At 40.4% G+C, this 23,450-nt stretch overlaps 1 protein-coding gene across 2 annotated transcripts in view; it reads left to right on the forward strand.

Annotated features, from left to right (window-relative positions):
• PTDSS2 (phosphatidylserine synthase 2) overlaps positions 1-23,450 on the forward strand; it is a 44,964-nt gene that overhangs the window by 1,655 nt on the left and 19,859 nt on the right. For both annotated transcript variants that reach the window (XM_072864335.1, XM_072864334.1), the window contains exons 2-4: positions 9,104-9,205; positions 15,603-15,685; positions 22,753-22,820. In XM_072864335.1, the coding sequence (XP_072720436.1) occupies positions 9,104-9,205; positions 15,603-15,685; positions 22,753-22,820 (253 nt within the window). The remainder of the gene's footprint in view (positions 1-9,103; positions 9,206-15,602; positions 15,686-22,752; positions 22,821-23,450) is intronic.

Below are 23,450 nucleotides of genomic sequence, written 5' to 3' on the forward strand. Positions count from 1 at the left end.
TGCAAGCATAGCCGAGGGAGATCATCATCTTGAGGGCAAGAGGAACTTTCTTGGAGAGCACGTTAGCATTGCCACATGTAGGCTTAGCGAGCGGCTGAATAACTGGATCTTGCTGAGGTCTGCGGAGTAGTGCCATCTTATAAATGGAAAATGGGTAAAACTGTCATTTTCTTACTGCCTAATTAAGATGGCTCTTGCCAGGTGTTTTGTGATGCCTTAAAAACACCTAATGCTGTTTTTATTGTATAATCTCACCTTGTTGCACCTTTTTCCTGTTGTGGGGGTGTGGGGCCAGCATGCAGTCTGCTACTGGTACAGGATTGTCATCCTAAAATAACGGCTGTAACTGCAGTTAATTTGTCCACGTGAATTGTCCTTTTGAAAGTCCAAACGTGCCACCGTTCTTTAAGGAGCTTCCCCTCTGTCGGCTAGTCCCTTCCAGGAGGGCAGTGTGGACAAGTGTGGTGTTGAATTGTTCCTTAACTTACCTATTTATTTTATTTTATTTTCCCTAGTGGTGTATGTCGCTTGCGCTGGCAGCCAGCAGTCTAAATGCTTGTAAAAGTTTCAAGGTTTTCCCTACTGTTACTTTTGACCTGTGCATGACAGCATTGAGTGTGTTAGCGTATCCTTTGGTAATGACTTGGTTCTTACAGCGGCCAAGAATAAAGATTATACTGAGGAATTATTTTCTTCCTGTGACCCTTGGTACTCTTCTTGTTCTGTGTGTTATGGAGGTGGTCACAGAAAATGGAAATTTAAGAGAGTAGGTGCCCTCTGTCTTTGCCCATGTGGAAAAGTATGGAAAGTACTTTTTCTCCTTGAAGTTCAGAAGCTAGTGGATAAGGTTACCCACGTGGCCTGCTCGGTTTGGAAAAAGTCAAGAATTTGGGACTTGTAGACACAGTCAGAAATCATTCTAGAAGTAAAGTAGTTCAATTTGCAAAGGTAATTTTACCTCTATAAATGATCCTTGGGAAAGGTGGTACTTTCTAGCTGTCTGCCTGTTCTTTTAAAATATTTTTAAAACTTTGAAAAACAAGTTACATGCTGTTTAATACTTCTATTCTTATTCAGTCTTAATAACTTGAAACTGGAAAATACTATATTTTAATTATGTTGTTGCAACCTGCTCAGTCAGTACCTTGACAGCTCTTTTTCTCGTTGGGAAATGTCAAGGAAAGGAACTGGGAAGAAGCTTTACGAAAGAGATTGGTGGTCTCTGTATCTCTTACCCCTGAACTGATTTCAAACCCTCTCTTACTACTAGCAGGGAGCGGGAAACAGCCAGGCCTGCCAGGCAAGCCGCTGTTCTAGGCAAACATGTTCACTGTTGTTTCCAGTACCTTTGATTGTTTCTTGCCCGTCTGCTTACAGAATTAGCTTTCTGAATACAGACAAAGGACCTCTTTGTGGCTGAGACTTTCACTTTTATTTTTTGTACAGTGTGCAGCACAGTAGATCTGATATTTTTACTGCGCTAGTATGGAAAACCCACGGGTTGGTTTGTTGTTTTTAAATATCCCCACATAGAGCTTTCTACATCTCTGTGGCTTTGTTTCTGTAACCTGCGGAAGAGTGAGTGCTGATGTGTTGTACAGGTTTTTGCTACTGGGACTTTGTTCTGTACAGGAAAAGGTGAATCCAGTAGAAGCTGGGGTTTTGTTACCGGTGAGCAGTAACCGTGTCAGGTGCCTAAGGATATTGAAGCTGGAAAAAGAGGAGCTGGGTGTCTACCTGTGGGGGAGCAAAAAAGCTCAGTCAAATAGTATAACTGATCTATCGCCACTATGTGATAAGTGTAGAGGTGTGCAGCAACTTTTTTGAAGAGAAAACGTTTCTCCCCCTCCTCGTAGCTAGTGAAAGGCAGCAGAAGGTGGTGTGATGTTAAGGCTTTTAATGCCAGCCCAGCCCAGTCTTGGATTACCTGTTTGGGATCATCTAGTTAGATACGGTGTAGTATTTTCTCCTAAAATTTCTGTGTTACCCCTGATTTAACCATATAGCTTGTATTTAACCATATAGCTTGTATTTAACCATATAGCTTGTATTTAACCATATAGCTTGTATTTAACCATAGCATATCTTCCAGGAAGGCTTCCAGTCTTGATTTGAAGGTGTTGGGAGGTGCCAGATACATCTTTGCCACCACATTACGTTGTGACTCTATGGGTTAAGTGCTTTTCCTAAGCCTTACTTTAATTTGAATTTAATTAGCTTTAATGTCCTCTGTTGGTTATTGATGTGTTTTTGTCTCTCACACTAGATAACTCTATATTGCCATCATGTGGATATGATGTTAGTTACTAAGGTCATAGTGTGGCAGCAGATACCTATGGAGCTCAGGAAGATTAAAAAAGCAAAAGAAGAAAAAAAGAGGGAAACGGTGGGTAGAAGAGTCTGTGGGCTAATACAGCTTTTGTAGGAATGAATTCAGGCTGTTTGGTGCAAAAAGCATAGAAATTGCAGCTAAGGAAAAGGTAGCCTGTAGACGCCTCTGCCTGGATGGTTCTCTCCTTTTATTTGGTATCATGAGAAACCTTTCCTGATGGCCAGCACAGGGACGTTCCTTTGGAAAGGAGGATGCGTGTATGTAAGCCGGCCGGTTTTGGAAATACAGGATGGGTATTCAAAACAAAGTATTACTTAGCCATTCCTTGCGTGTTGTTCTTATCTCTAAAAAACTAACCTTACAGCAGCATGAGATTTTCTAAAAGGCTGTCTGGAGGAAGAGATGATGATTTATCTGGAAGAGAGATTAGGGGGATGGAAAAGCTGCACATTGGCAGGAACTTTTTTCTGTACCCTCTCGTGAGGGTTGGCTGCAGCACTTCCAAGGGAACATTCCTCAAGCTTGTTAGAAACTTAATATTTGCTGGATTTTTTTTTTTTCATACTATAAAAGCTTGCCGCTTTAAAGTGGGCCATGGTGAGGTTCTGTATTTGCTGATCCACTCTGCTGATTCTCTACCTGGTCAGAATTGACCAAGTTTAGGCATGTTGCTTGACTTGAGCAGAGAAATCTTGCATCAGGCTACTGATGTGTCACTCAGCCTGTGCTTTTTTAGTGTTTAGGTATGCCCTGGCAGTGTCCGGTTGCTCAAACGTCCGGGAGGTGCAATCCGACTAAGTCACATTAGTCAGCTGGGTATATTAACTCATGTCACAGATGAGGGTAGCTGTCTCCTGACAGTTGCGTTATTAGAATGTCATTACCCTTTCCTGAAAGGAAGGGATTGCATAGTTCCTTCAAGTAAGCTAGAAGTGTGGAAGAAATATCTTTATGCAGAGACCTTGTGAGAGTTTAATTCCCCCCCGGCTTTAGGCCTAGTATTAATTCGCTGTATCAGTTTCTTTTTTGTAAACATGCTCCAGAAGTTTTAAGGAGAATGGGGGGAAAACTTGGTGGGAGTCAGCCTGGAGTACGTAGGGGTGCTTTTCAGGGGGAGTGCAAAGACAGGCCCCCACTACCCCAAGCAGTACACGTGAGTTTTCACTGTCTGGTGAAATCAAAGGCTGAGCATGCCAGGAGCGCGCAGGCTTAGTTTCACCCTGGGAAATCCCTTTCCTTGCCATGGTGTCTCCTGTGCGCAGAAAGAGTTTGTGTTCCTGAGTGCGCGCTGGGGTGGTAGGAGCCCTCCACAGAGAGCTTCTGCCGTGCTGGTCTTTGAACTCTGGCTCATCAGAGCACTGTCACGGGACTTGAATTCTACAGCAGTTTACAAATAAAATAACCAGCCTGAAAAATTAGCTCTGTGCTCTTACGCAGTTAAATCTGGCATAAGGGTACCTTCCTCCCATTCCCATTTATTGCCTTTTTTTGAAAATACCTGCTTAAAGTGTGTGTTATCTGTAAGGCAAAGTCACGCTGTCTCAGTGAAACTGTTTTAAACTAAAACCTGAAACAAAGATTTTGATAGGTTTAAACATATAAAAGTGTTTAATATTTAAAATAGATCACTTTGGGAACTTTGATTAACTTGTGAACTCTGTAGAACTGATGAATGGAAACTTTGTCTTTTCCCTCTTCTCATTCAAAGGAAACCAACTAATTTGCTGAAGCTTTGCTTTTTAATCCATTGTTCTGGTTTCTCTGTGGAGATTGTACTGCGTTATTGTACTACTTGTACTGAGTGATCGTTTTATGAGAGGCACCAACTTATGGCAAGGAAAATGAACGTTACTATTTTGGAGTGTCACAAGTATGCACAGAAATTTAATCAGCGTTGTGTACCTTTATAGATGTGCTGAAGACTCAGTGCCGGTCTAAGAATAGGTACTTTTTATTATCTCTGAGAGTTTAAACAGATTTTAAAACGCAGCCTACAGCTTAAAATCAACAGCCACGTTTCTGTTGCATTACAGATGTAGATGCTTGGAGCTTTCGGGCAGTGTCATGTACAAAGTACATACCTTGGTTTGGTTGCCACTGATGATTTTTTGTGACCTAGGTGGATGAGAGAGATCTCATGTCACAAACCGGCAGTTAACCTCTTATTTCTGAACCGTTGAGGGCTGACCGCTTGCTTTGGCCCTGTGCAACGTGAACGTCTTGGTTTCATGTCTCTGATTTTGGATGTATTATCAAGATTATGACCGAGGTTGAACTTTTGTTGAAGGTTTCAAAAACCTCTCTATATCCAAACAGGATTGTTTCCATGTTAATTACCATTTTGATTTTGAATGTCAAAATATTGGTCGGTTTTAAATTGCTACTAATTTTTCTTGTATTTTCCTGTATCTTATTCTTCACAATAACTTAAACACTATACTGCTGTTGAAGTAATAGGTTTGTTGTACTGTCTATTTGTCATATTTTCTTAGAATTCCCAGTGTGTGTCAGATGAAGTGTTTGTGTATGGAGGGTAGAGAGCTTTGACAGTCATTCATCTTTTAAAATCTCTTTCAGGAATGCTTTTATGACTTTACCATTATTTGGAATAAAGAAAAAAATTATTTCTTTGTGAACAAGTTGATGATAGGCTAAGATGGGACTAGTTGTTTTTGTTGACAGATTGTTTCTCTAGCAGTAGCTATTAATGTACCTTTTTAAAACAAAGAGGCAAATGGTAATGGCTGTTCTTTGGAATTTTGTTTACTTAGAGAACTGAGAAAAAGATTAACAAATAAATCCTTTGCATGGTGTTCTCAATGATTGTTACTGGTTTTAATGTAGGTATTGCATCATTTATGACAAACAAGAACACTAATGCAAAGCCATGGATAATAAGGGTGTGGTCCCATTCACTTAAGCTGATTTTAGTTTGTGCTGGAGACTGAAGGAGGTCATCGACCGCCTGCTCTGCTGGGGTATTGTTCCCTTCTTTGCGTCTGGGGAGCTGATCTGTCCGCATCTCCCCCAAAAAGATACTTTAAAAATTTCCTTAGTTCATTTTTGTCATATACTTTATTCGGAAACTAAAAGCTCTGATAGTAATTTCCTTGAGAAACCTTTTCTAAAGGTTTCTAAATGTGACAGACAAATGGATTACCGTGAAAAAGAGAAGAGAGAAATTAGAATGGAACTTAATCCCGTGCACTGGAAGAGCCCCCTCTTCTTTGTGAGCTGCAGTGCAGGAGAGGTGCAGTGACTGATGCTGCCTGCTGGACTGCCTATATTGCTCTCGCTCGGTGTTCCACTAAGTTAGCAGGGCCAATATTTTTATAAAAACAAAACTTGAATTATTTCACTTAAATGCCCCAGTGTTTAAATGGGGAAAGAGCTAGATGTAAGATACAGACAGAAAAATGCTAGTGCAGAAAAATAAGCTGCTTAATGTTCCAGCTTTTTGCACAGCAGTTTGGGGTTTGCTGTGCATTCTCTGGCTTTCCTGGCCTTACATATTTTTTGTATGCGTATACTTGTAGGCACTTGTAGGCACATTTTCTCAGATTTTTTGGCATAGAACCTCCTAGAACTGGCTGTAGTCTGGTGTGTTGCCCAAACTGCTGTATAATTCCAAGGGGAAGATACCTGGTCTGCTTAGCTTAGCTCTTTCCAGTCTCCACAGGCTCCAGGCTAGGAGAACATAAGCCTTTCTGCATAAGTCCTGTAATTCTTACCTTCCTGGGGTTGTTCTTAGCCGTGTTGTCTTCCTCTTGCTGTATTATTTTAAACTGTACATGGAGACAAAAATAACCCCTCTTTATGCAGTTTAATTCATCCTGACTTGACTTGTACAATTACTTCTGCATGCTATTCATTTTTCTGGCTACTGTAACTGCCTCACATTTTGTCTTGTTCCATATGACTGTGGATTTCTATTTTATTTTTTTAACACTCAAGCTGTGGAAAGATATGGTGTGTATCTTTTTTTTTTTTTTTCCCTGACAGGTAGGTTTGCATGGTGTTCTGCTACCTCTAGCAGCTGCCATCACTTCACCATTACTTGCGGTTTTCTGGTTAGAGCTGCCAACTTACTCTTTCCAGAAGGCGGCAAACCAATCCAGAAAGTCTTTCATCCTGGCTACTGGATTTCACACTAAACGTTTACATGACTAACCACCTTGAAAACTTGCTACAGGAGAATCTGGCTTCAGTTGGAAATGAAAACTGGGATAAAAGGGAAATGATGAGATACATAGCCTCTTGTTTCTCACTAAACAGGGGAGCTTGTTGAATTTCAGGTTGATGGTTGCGGCACCAAAAACAAACCGAAAGCAGGGCGCACGAAGCTCTCGAACACTGACCGTTTACTTTGCTACAAACTCCCCACAGGGATAAATGAAACTAGACCATCGTTGTTCTAGAAGATGAGTCTCTAGATGTGGTTATCTAAATGAGGACGTGCTAATAACTCTCTTTTTGGCAATTTAGACAACACTCAATGCATTGAAAAAGTAATTGACTTCATGTAGGTGTTCAGATGGTGAAATGGTAAGATGGAAGACAGCATTTCTAGGTTTATTCTAGTAGCCTCTTAGAGGTTAGTTTCAAAAAAGCAAACAATAAAACAAGGCATAAAATATAATGCATAGCCTTGCAGTTAATCTAACCTTTTTCTGTGATCAAAATATAGGTTGTTTTTGTATTAATTATATACATAGATAAATGCAGCGAACAAGACCATGGTCTGATTAAAGTGAACTAGAGCATTTAATTCAGTCCCCTGCTGTACTGCCCTCTGAGAGGACAGTATTTAGTTTGTTAAAGTCCTGCAGGTTACAAAAGAGGCACCGACTCACGTGGCTGCTCGATGAATGTGCAGTTGTGATGTCTGAATCACCTGTTATGTGCATCCTGGGAGGCAGGTCGGGGGAAAATGCATCTGTTGAGCAGGAAGCTTGCTGCTGCCAAGCCTTGGCATTTTTTTTTTGCCATGTTGATTCCTTGCTAATTTTGAAAATATTTGTGGGTCCTTCTCTTTTTTCTTTTTTTTTTTTTTTCCCCTGGAGCTGGTTAGTCTGTGTCCTTTGGAGTGCAGGGAAGGATAGTGTTAAATGCCGAACTCCTTTTTAGCAGTGGCAGAAGAGGATTGCATCTGCTTATGAGGTATTGCATGTGTTTTCCAGTGGGATTAAAAGGATGCTGTGAGAAGTGGCTGTGTTTTGGATTAGGATGAAATTGTAGTTCAAAATAATGCTTACCTTAACTTTCAGAGCAATTTTAGGTAGATTACTGGGTTTGATGTTTAAAGGTAAGTCAGTGGACTTCTTAGAGATCCTTGGTGATCTCTGGTTTATCATGCACTGTACAACTTGAGTAGATACAAACTTTGGTCTCTTGGCATAAAATGGAAATGTAATGCTAGCTTCTATTACAATATAATATGAAAAGAAAATGTACAGAGAGCCAGTATGTACAAATACTTGTCACATACAGTCATTTTCATTTGTAGTTTTTCTGTTCTCTAAGCTTGATGCTTTATACCTGTGTTATTTTAATACTTTTTATTAGGAGATGTTGTGTAGTCCTCTAAAATAGAACTTGTGTCTTTATGATTTGATCTTAAATGGCCAGACTTCCCATGCTTCCGAGCTGAGGTCAGATAAGTTTTCCACTGAAAACAATAAATGGCTTCTCATTAGGAAGGGAATTTTCAACTTTAAATAAACAAAATGTACAGACAGTGCAATGTAAGAATATTATATATGTCATGATCAGTAGGTGTACGTGTATGCATATCAGCTAGCTGCAGTAAGTTCTTAACTCCCGGGTCTGGCTGCGTGTACTTAGGTCTTTTCTTTCACGCATAAGTGCTTTACCAAAATCAGTGTAAGCAAATGGACTCTCATGGATGGGGAAGCGAGAACTTGTGACTCCATGTACGCTAGCAATGTTCTGCCTGTACCAGTATATGACACCAGCAAGGTCGCACATTTTAACAGCGTGGAAGAACCACCACCAAGCTTTACTGTGGAGCTCTGCTGACAGGTTTGTTCCAGCAGAAACCCCTTGTGTAGAGGTGGCTGCATACAGTTCCGCAGGCACAAACCTCTCGTCGTCAGTCTGTACCAGCTCTTCAGATCTAAGATGAAATGAAGCTGTAAGAATTACTGGAAATAAGGCATCTAGAGGCAGCATTGTAATTCTTACAACTGCAACTGTTCTCATTCAGAGATTTTTTTTCTTTTTTTTTTCTTTTTAATGACTAGTTTTTCTTGTAATGTGTAATTCCCATGTCTGGAGTGAATTCCCTTCTGTTTAGTCTTGAGAGTCTGTGCAGTCTGCTGCAGTTTTTATTAATAGGCTTTGAAATAGAGCTGTGCAGCAGCACTGTCAAGTTTATACCTGACAAACCAGGAGAGAAATCTGGAGGTTTTTAGATCTAAGTGTTAGCACGGTTGGTGCTAATTTTTTTCAAGTTGCTCTTGTTCACTTGGCAAGTGTTTGTCCAAATCTTCCTTAACTCAAAGCACTGGGGGGGGGTAAATGAGCAAGACCTGTTCTTGTGGTAGGCTTCTGTCGCATGCTAGTGCACAATGGACTGATAACTAAATTTAGCGCCATTGTAAATTCTGTTTTCTGTGCTGTACAATACACAAAACTTCTTGAGTATTACTGACAGCTGTCTATGTATTAAACTTACTGAGGCTTCATTGACAGGTGAAGACGTAAGTTTTTCTGCTTTCTGATGTCAATTTTCTCTCTTCTGAATTTTAGGAGAGCTCATACCTTAACAGTCTTGTTCATCCTCACATGTGCGCTGGGCTACGTAACCTTGCTTGAAGAAACACCACAAGATACAGCCTACAATACAAAGAGGTAAATATCTGAGAAAGTGTTTCTGTAAGGTGTATATTAGAAAAGGGTAGCTGTATGAACAAGTTACCCTACACACTTTTACCTTGTGGATAAGCTACCTCGAATGACCGTTGCATTAACTTGTTTAAATGCCCGAACCCTTAGAAAGTGACAAAACGAAGCATAAGTCTATAAGCTCCTCTGATGCAGGTCGTTGAATTTAATTTCTAATCAGTTTAGTGTCACTCGCTGTCATACCTGGTGGCTGCTGTGCATGTGTGATTTAAAATACGAAACTCTTTCTGAAGCCTCAAAGTACTGTCTGTGTTTCTTTGGCAATGATTCTGCCTCTTTTTCTTAAAATAGCCCAACTTTCGAAATTATGTAAGCTGTGACTAAATTTTTCTAACTTAAGTGCTTTTTTGTAAAATTATGTTTAAGATATCAATACAGATCATTATTTGTTGTTCAAAATTACCATGAGAACTTGTAGCCCAAAGGGAGACTCTCGGAAAATAAGAATGAGATGAGTCTTACACGTGTGGTCCATTTCTACCATAATTTAAACTGATTAAATGTAGTTGAATTTCTCCTCTTTTTAAAGAAATAAGGTAGGGAACAAAAAGGGGAAGAAAAGTGGTCTTTTTAAAAAATCTAAGTATCTTCTAAAAATTAAGGGGGTGCTTACAGACTGCAAAGCATCCTTGCTATAAGCATGAAAATCATTCTGTTTTCTGCCAGTCTGGTTTCTTAATATGACGCTGTTTTTTCCCCTGGCTGTTAAAGGGTTTCTTCCTATTTTTTTACATTTTTTTAAAGTGACTCAGGATATAGTATTCATTGTCATGGAGATGCAGGAATTAGGGTATTTCCTGAGATAATCTTGATTGTTATTCTGTCAGTTACACAGTTGATGTAGCTAATGTAATTTACACTCACACAGGTGCCAAGCTGAGGGTTTGTATTTTTATGCATGAGGGTGAAATGGAACAAGTTGGAACACAGTGCCCTGTCTGGAGCTGGGAAAATTTCTGCCAGGCTTTGGTGTGAACAAATGCCATTTTATTCCCAGTTACAACGAGTGAGTCTAGGGAACGGATGGAGGCCTGACATTCTGGAATGGCAGTTCAACATAAAGAAGGGTAAAAGCTGAAAGAGAAGTGATGACACATCGTTAGGGAGTAATACAGATCTAAGGTGACTCAGTGGAATATCTTCTTATTGAGATTAGAGTCTTTACTGCTTTAATAAAAACAAAACCAGAGGAGATTAATCAGCAGATTAACCTTTCTTTCATGAAATAGAACTTGCTTTCTGCATATTCAGTGCAGGGAATAATGTGTCCAGTTGTTAAAATCAATTTAACAGCATCGTACCAGGCAATGAGTAGCGAATGTTCTTTGATCGCTTCTGCATCTCTGCTTGTGGAATACTGCCTGCAATATCTAGATGCAAAAATACTTGGAAAGCAGCATCCTGAGAATTGTATACGGTCTTCCAAATACTGTTTTTTGTTGCTGGTTTTGAAGGATACATCTCTGTTTCCACTCATGCTGCACCCTTATGCTACTGCCATAGTCATTCAAGCTACTTGCCGAATTCTGAGATAGTAGTTAGCTCGGCCAAATCATTACTTTTTCCAAGCTGAAGATCAATGCAGACATAATGCATGAGTCCTGTGGGCCTTTCCTAAGCTTTACCTCTGTTGCCTTGGCCCTGATTTACAGGACGGATGGAAGTGTGTGTCTTGTTCAGCACGCTCCTTATGCTGAGTCCATTTTCAGTGAACTCCTGTCTGGTCTCAATTAAATCTCTTTTCTAAGGTCTGTGAGGTAAGTGCTATGCCAAGTTTAGCACCATTAAGCATGAAGCATTCCAGCTCAATTCATGTCCCAGCCGTTCTTACCTTCTTCAGCATCCGTGTGCCTGCCGCTCTTATATCTTGTTGTTCCTGACCAATTTTATGTGGCTCTTAAGTGTATATTTGAACAAAAAGAGGCATTTCAGAGCAGAAGTAAGATGGTCACAACATATCCATATCCTCAATTTTCACAGATTCTTTTTTTCTTCCGTAACTTAAAATACGTTATCCTACCCCGAGATCTTTTTCAGTCTTAACGTAGAGCTGTTGTGTGTTTTGATCTAAACTTTTGGCATGCATGAGGCTGTCACTGTGTGCACATATTTCATGGGAACACTTGCCTGCTTAATGAACAGCAGTAGTTTTATTACCAATGAGCAGTGTCTCTAGCTGTCATGCTTTTTTATTTCCAACTACTGCACAATGACAGTGGAGCAGTGTTTCAGTGCTTAGGTGCAAAGTCTAAACATATGCTTGCAAACGCTTCAACCTCCTTTGTTTTCAAGCTCTTGCTGAGAGGTGCCAGAGTGCCTGTGAACTGCATTAGGTGCTAGGGCAGAACATTAAATTGAAGCAAAGTACACAATTTGCTGTGCTAGCTGCTGTTGCTGTGTTTCCCGGACTAGCTAAAGCAATAGGAAGTCATCTGAGGCTCCTGTCTTCTCCCCTATAAAAGTGCTTCATCCAGTCGCTTACAGAAGCAGCTGAGGCAGGGTGAGTGGCTGGATTCACACAGTAAGTCATCAGGAGAAATGATGGACAAAAAACAAATTAGAGCACGAACCTATGAGATCATGGGGTGTGGTATCTATAACTAAGATTTATATTTGCATCTATTTATATGCTGACATTTAAGTGTCATTTTCCTTCCTGCAACATGTTAGGGGAATTAAAGGAGGATTTGTTTTTTAAGATAAGGTTTATAGAAATATTTTATGTAAATCTAGTCAAAGTTCATTAGGATTGCACACACAGGTGTTGATGTGATCACGTGATGTATGCGATCAGATTGCCTCTGTTGTAAAGACAGTTGAAAATTTACTTTGTTAGCCAAAGGGATGTTGCACTGCAAAACCTGTCTGATCGATGAGACTTTTTATTCACACAGTTCCTACAGCATTCAAAGCAGCCTTGAAATAGTCCATCCCGTCTGACAACTGTCAGCTTCTCCTCTTCCCTTAAGTACCCAGGAGGAGCTGACAGGACTGAGCTCCAGCTCTGAGGGTAGCTAAATAAATATTCAGTGACCTTCTTTGTGTACAATGGCTGTGGAAGAAATCCACATCTCCCAAATACTTTGAATGCTGATCAGGGGTTCTTGGAAAAAAGTTAATATTTTTCCATATAAAAACCACATTTACGTTTAAAAAATCCTGTATGCATCAGGGTGGTATGCTGAATTTCAAGCAGTGAAACAGTCTCTCTTCTAAGATGCCTTTCTACACTAGTTTTTGGCCATAACTGATCACTGCTCAGCCATGGGAACAAATCTAGGTGTATGTGTATTTGCAAGTTGATGATCTCCAACTCCTGTCGCTGAACACCTACAGAGAAAACAAGGTAACAAAGAGGCTGGACCTCCATCTGCCAGTCTACCAGTTCTTCAGCTTGTGATACCACCGAGGGGATTGTACCAGCCATGCTACTGTAGATACAGCCAGAAAAGGGACAGGGAGCGGGAGCTGCCTCGTTAAAAGCCTAGAACAGAGGACGATATACAGATACTCATAGACAAGCTTCATTGTCTTGTGTCTCTGAATTGGCTCTTAAAATAACACAAACAATAGCTTGTTTGTACTAATGAAACTGTTGCCATGTTCTCCCTTTCTTATTTGGTTAAGTGCTAAAATTATTTTTGTAGGCATGCTTTACTATTTAGCGTCTTCCAGGTCTGCTGCTCAAGAAGATGGATTAGCTCAAGAAAATACATTAGCCGTGTCCCCCCAGACTGCCTGCAGGGCTAGTTTGAAGAAACCCCCCTCAAATCCTAGAGATGTTCTTACCTCAAGCCATGGTAAGCCAGCAGGCCAAGCTGCTGGTGAGGCTTTGAAAGCTTCATAAGGAGCAGTATGATGCTGTTAAGGGGAGAAATTTAGTTACCACAGGGGAAAAAAAGATAATGCAGCTGGCATGGTTATTATGCAAATTTGTGATGTTCTTCAAAACTTCCCATGGTGAACTTGAAGTAATATAGCTGAAACTCCAGCTTATTTCAGCGCAGCTGCTGCATCTGCTGTTGGGCTGAGAGTGGATTTTAGGAAAAGGAACATAACCGTAAGTTCCTGTGGTGATTTAGATTCAGGTCATCTCCAGCTTTGGGAAAATTACCCTCACAGGGCCTTCAACAGTGATCGTGGACATCTTGGTTCATGGCTGAGCACAATGGTAGGGAACAAAGAGATGTGTATTGTTACGTGATACAGAATGCAGACTATTCTGTGTAAATGTAAATTTGTAGTCCTGGTATTTCCAAATACAGACTAGTGACTCAAAATGCAGAATATTCTCTGTATTGGAGATCAGCTGAAAACTTTTTTGGCATCTTCATCTTTGAAAATCATGATGGAACTATCTGTTTGCTGTTTCATTCGGTAGCTAATTCTGTTGTGCTTCCCAGTGTCATAAAGCAAGCAAAATAACTGAGTTACACCTCTTAAGTAAAACCCATTTTTATTTTCAGGAAGTGCAAACTTTTTATACTCAGAGGTGAATGTTGCAAAATGGTTTTCATAAATCCTTTTGGTTTCCATTTTGAAAGAAGTTTTTGAAATGTTTGAAGTATGAATAGTCTACTGTTGCTTCTGGTATGTAACATTTTCTCAATAAAAGCAACATTATTAGGTATTTTCTCTGGCTCCTGCAAACAGAGCCATTTTATTTATAGTCAAAGAGTTGCATCATTTACTGCAAACATGGCCTATACTTATCCTGCAGGGTAGCGAGGTTTTTCTCAATTATCTCTCCCTTCAGCCAGCTCTGAAGCAGGTAATATGAGAAAGCATGAAAGTTCTATTGGGAGTTCAGATGTAGAAAAAAGAGCATTTTTGGACTGCATCATACCGTTTCATCCATGAAGACTAAAGGAATGTGCCCAAGTATAGGCCATGGGGTCTTGTCTTCATGAAAAACAAGTGGTGACCCCTGAAAAATAAATGCCATTTTGTGCATGAGATGTTTAAAATCTTGATTACTTAAAATCTCAGGAGAATTTCAAGTTGATGTTATGTGCTTTGAAATTAAATGCCAGACCTCACCCACCTAACTCACATCTCAGTCTCTTCAGATCTGTTCTGCATACTAAAGGAGTGGTGATCCTGATGGTAAGGGTCAGGCATTCGGACATGAGTATTTGCATTTTCTCATTTTTCTTTTACTTGCAAAACAAAACTTTACTGAAAAACGTAGTGTGTGTAATTAGTGGGTTTTGAATCCTGGATCTTGAATGTTACTTGCTTAGTTAGCAGTTTGATCAGTAAGGATCCATTCCTGGAGCCTTCTGGCTGCCCTTAAGGGTTCAGTTCCACATTGGCTTAAGCTGACGGTTTAGCCTTAGCTGGGGGCTGCTGTGTTCCTTCCTGGTGAGAGTGGTGAGCTGAGCCAACTGAGTATGAGTTGGTTTTTTCCTAGGTTAGTTTTCAGCCAGATCAGTCCTTGCACCATCTCATTCTGGTAAGGTGCAGGAACGCTGCCTCCTGGAAAGCGGCAGATGGCAGGACTGTGGTAGCCCTTATTCAGGTCTCGCCTTGCTGAGGACAAGAAAACTCTGCAGGTCTGGGCTTAGGGTATTGGGATGAGGTTGTGGGTCTTCAGTATACGTGGGCTCATGGTCTGATAATTATTATTTTTCTTTACTGTCTCCGTTACATGTTCTGTAAGGCTCTATATTATAGTTCCAGCTTTTGAAATAGCACCAGTGCTGGTTTGGTCTTACAAGCTCCTCCTTCTCTTTACTTGACTAAGAAAATATTTTGGAGCGGTGACAAGTTCAACAGTTCATTTTTAAATTTAATTGAAATTTTACTGGAGCAATGAGAAGCTCTCTAACTTGACAGCTTTTTCGCTGCTAAATTTTAAGTGTCTTTCTGACAAAGTGGGCATAAAAGCTTCTCAAAGACATAGGGAAGCGTTTGACTTACTGTGCTTCTCATGATCATCTGCAGGCTAAGGCTCATCGTGTGGATCAAGGAACTGCTGCTCTTGTTTTGTTTTTGCTGGATGAGTTCTGAGCCAGATCAGGCTCCTCACCTGGCTGGCTGGATACTAGTAAATGACAGTAAAATGGAAAGAATGGAAGCATGCAGTTAGTGGGGAGGAAGGGGGAAGGATGGATGGGTAAACTTTGGGGTTTGAGACAGTCTGTCATGAAACCACGCTTAAAAGTATAGGAATTTAAACCCATTTCCCTGAAATACAGTCTCCAAAAGGCATCTATTTATGGTTGACATGTTTAGTAGTTAAGAAACAGACCAGACATTTTTTTATACCAAATAATATAATTTACAATGTCATTAGGAAGATGGTGCAATATAAACAGTTTCTTCTGTTTTTTACTTGCAGAGGTATTGTTGCCAGTATTTTGGTTTTCTTATGTTTTGGAGTTACACAAGCTAAAGATGGACCGTTTTCAAGGCCTCATCCAGGTAATTTAAGTTGCTTACATCACTCAAATATTTCTGATAAATTGCATGGTTTATGGTGAATGTAAACATTTGTGTTACTTGCCAGAAGGTAAGTTGTAATTTAATCATAGAGGTTCATTGACACTGCACACTTATCACGCAGCCTCCCAGCTTCCACCAGCCTCCAAACAGCATAGTGACCCTTCTGTGCTTTCAATCTGCATGTAGCATAGGAGGTTTTCTTTTTTTTTTTTGGCTCTCCCTGTCTTGGCTTCCTGTTGTTAGTGAAAAGCTTTGTGTGAACTGCCAGATTCTTGAAACCTTAACTTCCCTTGTTTATCCCTCCCCCCCTCCCACCTTCTGTAATGGGACTGCGCTTCTGACCTTATATCCGGTTGCTGGAGCACTACGGTCCCTTTGCTGTATGTCCATTATCCACAATAACTGGTAAATTAGAAGCCCTTGATTATGATTCTAGTAAGACTGTAAGTCTTGAAAGCATTTGAAAGCACAACACAAAACCTCTTCCATGTAGTGTTATATCAGGTGAAGTATGAAAATATTTTAATATCTTTGATCTTTTGCCTATTTTTAGATGTGAATCATTGAGAAAGAATTAAGGGAATTTATATAGGCTTACATAATATTCCTGAAAGCATTAGGCTCTCCTACAGTCAAATAAAGCTATAAGTATTTCTTATGCCAAAAATGTAACCTTCCAGTTCAGGAATGCTGTTCTATATGAGAAACAGCAGACACGTTAAAAACCTCGATAAAGCAGACACTGTTCTAGAGCAATGCCCATAGCACACCTCTGCAAACTTAAGGTTTTATTCAAAAGTTTGCATTTCTGAGGTCTTACTAAATAGCAGTGTTTAGCTTTTCCTTCCAGTTAATTCTGGTTCCTCCTATAAGACAAATTACTCCTGTTAAGGACACCAGTGATATTTGAGTGCTTTCAGTTTTAGAACATCCAGTGGTTTTGTCTGGGATGGAAGTAATTTTTATTCCCTAGGACAAAGTAGTACAAACTGGATGGGGAAAGTCCAAAGGTCAGAGATCTCTACAGCAAACTTCCAGCATAGACTGAGCCAACGTCTACCGCCTCTGTATGCTACCGTCTTGGGAACAGCAGTTACTGGACTGAAGCTGAGTATCTTTCGGCAGAATCAAATCGTCCATGAACGGGGTGATTGAAGAAGCTCCCATGTATTCAATCACTTCAAATACTGAGTGTATTCATGTCGTCTTTTGTCTTAACTTCACCTTCCCTCTAGCTTGTTTGATGGGATGATCTTCTGAAGAGTGGTTTTCGGGGCTATAGTAGTTTGCTAGGATAGTGGATACTTCCACGGTCACAGCAAGACATCTGGGTGCCTGTTGAAAGGAGAATGGCGGTCTTTCTCCATCCCTCTCCTGTGGGAAGGCTCTTGCAGGCAGCAGAAGGCATGGCATTGCAGCCCCGTGAGATTCAGCATCAGCTCTCCAGTTACAGAGGGCTGTATGAGGAAGTTCCCATCAGGCAGTCGAGTCTCTGAGCTTGGCTTCGTGGTGCTGTTCCGGGAGAAAGATCTCATCTCAAAGGAACTGGCAGTGCAGGCTGCTGGTGTGTGCTGCTTCCATTTATAGGGCAGAAGGAAGCCTTTGGGTCAGTCAGGTCACTGCGATCACATACAGCCACATCAGATCTGTTACATGAACTCTTCAAGCTGTATCTTAAAAGTAGCTAGGTTTCATGTCCTGCTTCTGTCGGCTGATTTTGGAGCCCTGTTATTCAGTATATGCATACTTGTTTATGACCAGCTCAGAGGTGTTTTATATTTTGGTTTGGTTTTTTTGTGGCTAATGTTGTTGTTCTGTTTAAATAGCTCTAGTTACTCTGTGTTTAACCGCCTGACTTATTTATACACAACTCGCGTACAGCAATTTGCCATTGGTTTTGCTAAAGCAACAAGTTTTGCTTTTAGTCTCCCCCCTCAATATAAGTCTGCTTTCCTCCTAACGTTTTGGTAGTTCTTCTCTTTGTGTGTTTTGAGTTTTCTTCTTTGAAAATGACTGTCCAGAGCTGTGTAGGATATTGCAGATGTGAGAGCACTTAATGTTTTTTGTGATAGTGTTAATGCTTCCCAGTATCTCTCTGGCAGTACCTTGGTGGCTGTCTTTATATTGTATGTGCTTTTTTCATGACTGTAGTACAGTGACAGCTCAGTGACTGGCAGATAATACTGGTATCCATCCAGACTGGTGATTTTATTTTTTTTTGGCCTTCCTTTCAGTATTACTCGCAATGTCAGCTTTAGCAAATGGCTCATCCAGCTTTACCATTTTTCTACTGATTTCTCCCCCCCTCCTTTCTCCAGTTTAGCTAATAATTTGCCACATGGACCTATACCAGTTGCCTTACTGTAATTCAGAAATGCAGGACTATCATGACAATAAGTATGTACGATTATTTAGGCAAGACTTCTTTACAAACTTACCTTGCTTTTTATCCCATTTTCCATTTCCTTCCTGTAAACCATTGGCTTCGAGGCCTCCATTTGGTTCCATCCAAACCTTCTAGCAAAAGAGGAACACTGCCTTATCCCCAAGGAACAATATTTTACAGGGGACAAATCTTAAGCTCTGCTTGAGGGTCCATTTATTGGTGGGTGAACACCCAAATTTGAGGAGTGTAATGCATTTCATGATAAAATTATCATGGATAAAGTCAGCATCAGTATGCTGACTTTTTAGTATTTGCAAATAAAAGGTATTCTTCATTCTTACTGTCAACTCTTTTTATGGAGCCTTGAGCATGCAAATGCCTTGGTGTTGCAAGAGTTCAATGGTGCTTTATTGTCTTTGTCAAGATAACATGTCCATTTGTAATTTTAAATAAATTTTCCATGACAGTTATTAATGCCCTAAGAGATAGCTTTTAATATTCCCAACCTTTGCCAACAGTTATTTTGACTTAATACATCATGCCTGACAGCACAAGCAGTTTGGAGAGTAAAGTATGAAGTTCTTGACTAACCCATAGGCCAGAGGGCTGAAGTAGCTGGAAATTAGCAGGCAAGAACTGGATCTGTTCTGTACCTGTCCCTGGGTAGAAGGCACAGGCAGAACAGGCCGCTGATGAAACTGGATGGAGCAGCGGGTTGCCTTGTAATTCTGCAAAGAAGAAATCCTTTCATTAGAACTTCATCCAGGGAGTAGTACGTGATCTGCCTCTTTCTGACAACTCCTCTAACAATTCAGGAATCTGGATACTCACCACTGGTTTTACATAAATGTATTGGACTATTGGGATAGTGATACTAATTGGCTGCTTTTTCACTGGCTGGGTGGAATAAATGACACTCTATGTAGGGGTTTGGACAAGCTAAGCTTTTAACTCGTATTTTTCTATCTTAACATAGCATTTAATGTGTTCAGGCATACATTTAGAAATATAAAATTGCCCATGCAGAGCTAGGACTAGTCTGAAGGGCTCGCCTGCCCTCTGTTACCCTCTCAGTTGTCCCACCTTCTAGTCATTGCACTCTCAGGTCATGGGTGGTGCTTTTGAACCGGAGCTGGCTATGGAAAACCTCGTATTCTGGAGCAGTGACTTGAGCAGGCGTGTGCTGGCCCAGGCTCATGTGGCTGCTCAGACCAGACAGTTCTCCCTGCTCACGTCCTGTGCACCTTCTGATTAGCACTTCATAGCTTCCACCCACTTAGCAGCTCTAAGATAAGTGCCTTGCTTGGGCAAATAACTTAGACATTTTTTTTCTTTACTCATTTAGCCTTTCAGGTGGCATAGGTCAAACTCAAACCTCTGTTGATAAGTAGGGGTAAGTGGCTGGTTGTGCACTCAGCCAGGCAGCACTCTCTTGTTAAGTGTTCATCTTGTGTTTGCAAGTCTCCCTACAATGGCAACAGTTTGGTGTTTGAGCATAGTAATCACTAAACTGTCAGGTATGTAAATGATTAGTTGAAGCCTGCTTAATCAGGAAGATAGTCCTAATTCGAAGGAAGTTCATGGTGACAAGTGCATTTAAGAAAAACAAATATTAGAAGTATGCCAAAAATAACTTCATAGCTAAAGCTGAGGCCAGTCTAGGAAGAGAGAGAACACAATGTTTGTACAGCTTTGAAAACATCTTGTTTCTGGTGTTCACGTACAGATATAAAGTAGTCTTCAAAACCTCTTGGGTACTTACGCTGACATAAGTACCCAAGGGAGAAAGCACACTAAATTATAACCAGATCTTATTTTTTTTATTATGAAGTATTGCTGAGCGTGTTCAGCAGCTGCAGATCATCTGTTGCCAGAACCCAATGTATATAGGAGAAGAAAAGCTCAGATAAGGATTTAGATTTTTCTGCTTTCTGAACTATATGTACATCAGTTTCAGGACTAGTCTGCCACTTTTATGCCTGAGTAGTGTAAAATGTGTCATACAAGGCTTTATAGGTCAGAAAAAAATCAGCATTTTTAAAGCTCATAGTCTGAAGGTGATGTTTGAAGGAAACAATACTCACTTCTTGTGGGAGAAGTGTGTTAATGAAAGGTTAATTCTTACTTCTGGTATGAACATCGTGCTTACTCTTCAAAGTATGCAGTCATTATAGGAAAGGGTAGAAAACACCTTACCAAACACAAACCGATTTTTTTAATCACTTAAAGTCACCGCTGTATTTCTATCCTGCATTCAAAAGGCTGAAGTATTTTTCAGCAGCACAGTGGTGCCAGTTTGGGGAGAGGTTCCTCTCTTCCAAATAATTATTTGACTAATGGAGGGTTTTTTTGCTTGTTTGTTTTTCCTAAGCTGCGTTCTAGAAAGACGCATGCATGAGGAGGGTGCATGCATGCTCTCGGTCAGTCCTTCCAGGTGAAATTTGCCAGTGGATTTGAAAGTTAATCAAATCTGAAGGAAGGACGGAAGTCTCAAGTAATGGTTTCTACAGATTTTGTGTAAGAACAGCTGCACAAGAGGCACTAGTTACTGCCTCACCAAGGAGAAGGTAGGCTGAACTCTGCTTTTCCTTCCCTCAAGGAGACCAAGGAGCAAAAACACTTCATAATGTGTGTTTAGAGGTTTGTTTGGTTTTTTTAAGTGACTGACCCCTAAGAAGACACTTCATTGTATTGCATAATTAAGCAATGACAATTATGTTTGTAGACTTTAAGTAAAAATCTTCAAAGTTCCACATTTCCAGTGAAAGCTGTTACAGAGCTCTGAACTGCCTGTTATCCAGGCCACACCTGCCTTCCCCCCCCCCCCCCCCCCCCGGAAGTGTAAAGTAGGCCATTTTGATGAAGTTAATTTAGCAGTTTTGCTGAAAACAGGTCACACCTTCTCACATTTCAGTCTATTTTAATGGTGGTGTCAAGCAGGCTGTCAGAGATGACTTTTAAAAATGTGGATTTTTAATTTTTTTTTCCTCTACTTGAGACTGAATTGGGCAAAGATGACATTTATCTTGGTTTCAGGGGGCAAACAAACCTCTGCAAAGCTCTGCAACACCATGGCTGGTTGATTTCAGGTTCTGAGCTGATAAACAAGTATGTTTGCAAGCCCAGAGTTTATGTTTAGTTCTTGCATTATTTATGTCATGGTCCTGCTTTTAAACATTAATATACCTAAGTTGCCTTGGAGTTAATAGAGATAAATGCCCAAATCAGGCCTGAAGGTTCTTGGTTTTTTTTCACTTCATGGCAACCCATGTTCATGCAGGTGGAATAGCTTGCTGTCTCTGCTCAACCATATAAATGACTGTCTTGATTCCTCTTTGCCCCAATCCAATTCTAACTATCACCTAGATGTAACCATGGAAGGAGAGCTCTGTTTTATAAGTGTAAACAGGAAACACCTGAAGGAAAGTCATTCCAAAGTGATTAGCATGTGATGTTACCAAGAGGTTTCAATATCCACTTGGAATGAGTCAAGTTTTGCTGAATTACCTTGTGTAAATTTTTGGATGTGGTTAGGAAAAAATGCTGGAGCACTCTGTTTATGCAGATACTGGCTCTGCATTAACCTGCTTCCTCCCGTTTAGGAGTTAACAAAAATGCTGGATGAGATTTCAGAGCCCAGAAATCACTTTATGGAATAGACGCCAAACTGGTCTCTGGGTGGAGTAGGATGAATTAGGGGCATGAATGCAGCCCATGGACCACTAAGCTTGTGCCCAGGACAGTCAGAGAGCCTACTACCTGAAGACTGAGTCTTTCGGAAGAACTGAGGGGACAACGGTGGAGCTTGAAGTGTACAAATGCTTCAGTTTGTGTACCCTTTAGATTCAGGGGTTGCTTCAGTGTGAGAAGGTCTGTAATCACACATCTTGGGAGGATGAAAAACAACTGCAGGCTCTGAAGCAGCTGAGTTTTGCATGATGTTTCTCTTATGATGAAGAGTTTCAGATGATCTCATAGATCTTGTGTCTAACACCTGCTAAACCTTTGGTACGTTTTTTTAATTTAATTCCTGGTAAAAGTGAAAATATCTTTGGCATTTTGAAATGCTTTCTGCCCCTTGAGGGGAAAAAACTTGTCTTCAGGGAAAAAGATGGGCTTACAAAAGTAAAAGCAGTGGTTCCTCCTGCCGGTCTTAGTCTTGTCTGTTTTAGCAGTACGTAGGCAGAAGTTGGTAAAGCGTGTTAGCCGTGATAGGGCTGGGAAAACCAAAGTTGGACAGGTCAGGTTACATGAGATCGTGGGGAAAGAAATTAGATTAGATTAGTTCAGGAAGGATATAGTTCTCTTCCACAGACTGCTAGAGAGCATTGCAAGTGGCACGTATCTTTCCTTCTAATTCTTAAATATTTAGTTCATTGGGTTGAAGTGTTCTTGTGGATCCTGGTCCATTCTCACAGATCCAGGTCATTGCTGGAGCAATTCTGGCAAATTTACATAGCAGCCTGTCTGGCAGTTGAAGAGCCTTTCTGGCTGTACTCTCTTTAGGAAGGATGGTGAACACTTCACTTGAACGCTGGGCTTTATAATTTATTGGTGGGAGCATCTCTTCTTGAAATGTTTAGTTATATTACAGTAAATGAATAATTGAGTGCTTTTTTGCTTGAAAGCTTGCTAACATCCCGTTTGTCTGTTTCTGTAGCTTACTGGAGGTTTTGGCTGTGTGTCAGCGTTGTGTATGAGCTCTTCCTCATCTTTATACTCTTTCAGGTGAGTAACTTAGACCTGTAGTTTACTAAATGCCAGTTTAATAATCCTTTGTGGTGTTCTTTAGGATTCTCGCGGACTACAGGAGATGCTCTTCATTTTTGTGAATCAAATCATTGTGCTATTTAATGAGACTTCTAGGTTGAGGAAAGATTATAATATTATAAAAATATTTCACCTTGTTGTCTAACCTCCCGTTAGTCTCAGCTGAGGTTAGACACCGCAGTGAAGTGTTCTTAAATGAGTTGATAAGAAGTCAGAGTTCTTGTTTAGATCAAACCATCAGGAGTTGGTGCTTCTGATGTTTAGTCTCTGCTCTGCTGGACTTGATGTGACTTGCTGAAGTTGCGTACCAGCTGTTAGTTTCTTTAGATCCTACAGATTGTGGGGTGAAATCACCTTATTTAATCTTTTGAAATACTTTTAACCTTGAATGATAGGTGCTTTGAACATTTTTTTGCAATAAACCGAAACTTCATACACAACTTTGTATAGTGGCAGCAAACTGAGGATGATGTTTTTTCTAGAAAGACATGCTGTTGGTACTTCCAAATAAAGCACGTTATTTTCTACCGTATGCTTGTCCTTTAGTAAACTGAGAATTTTCCCCTGGCTTTTACAATGCTATGACTT

The sequence above is a fragment of the Ciconia boyciana genome, chromosome 6, assembly GCF_034638445.1.
Source record: "Ciconia boyciana chromosome 6, ASM3463844v1, whole genome shotgun sequence".
In the NCBI taxonomy this organism is placed as follows: domain Eukaryota; kingdom Metazoa; phylum Chordata; class Aves; order Ciconiiformes; family Ciconiidae; genus Ciconia; species Ciconia boyciana.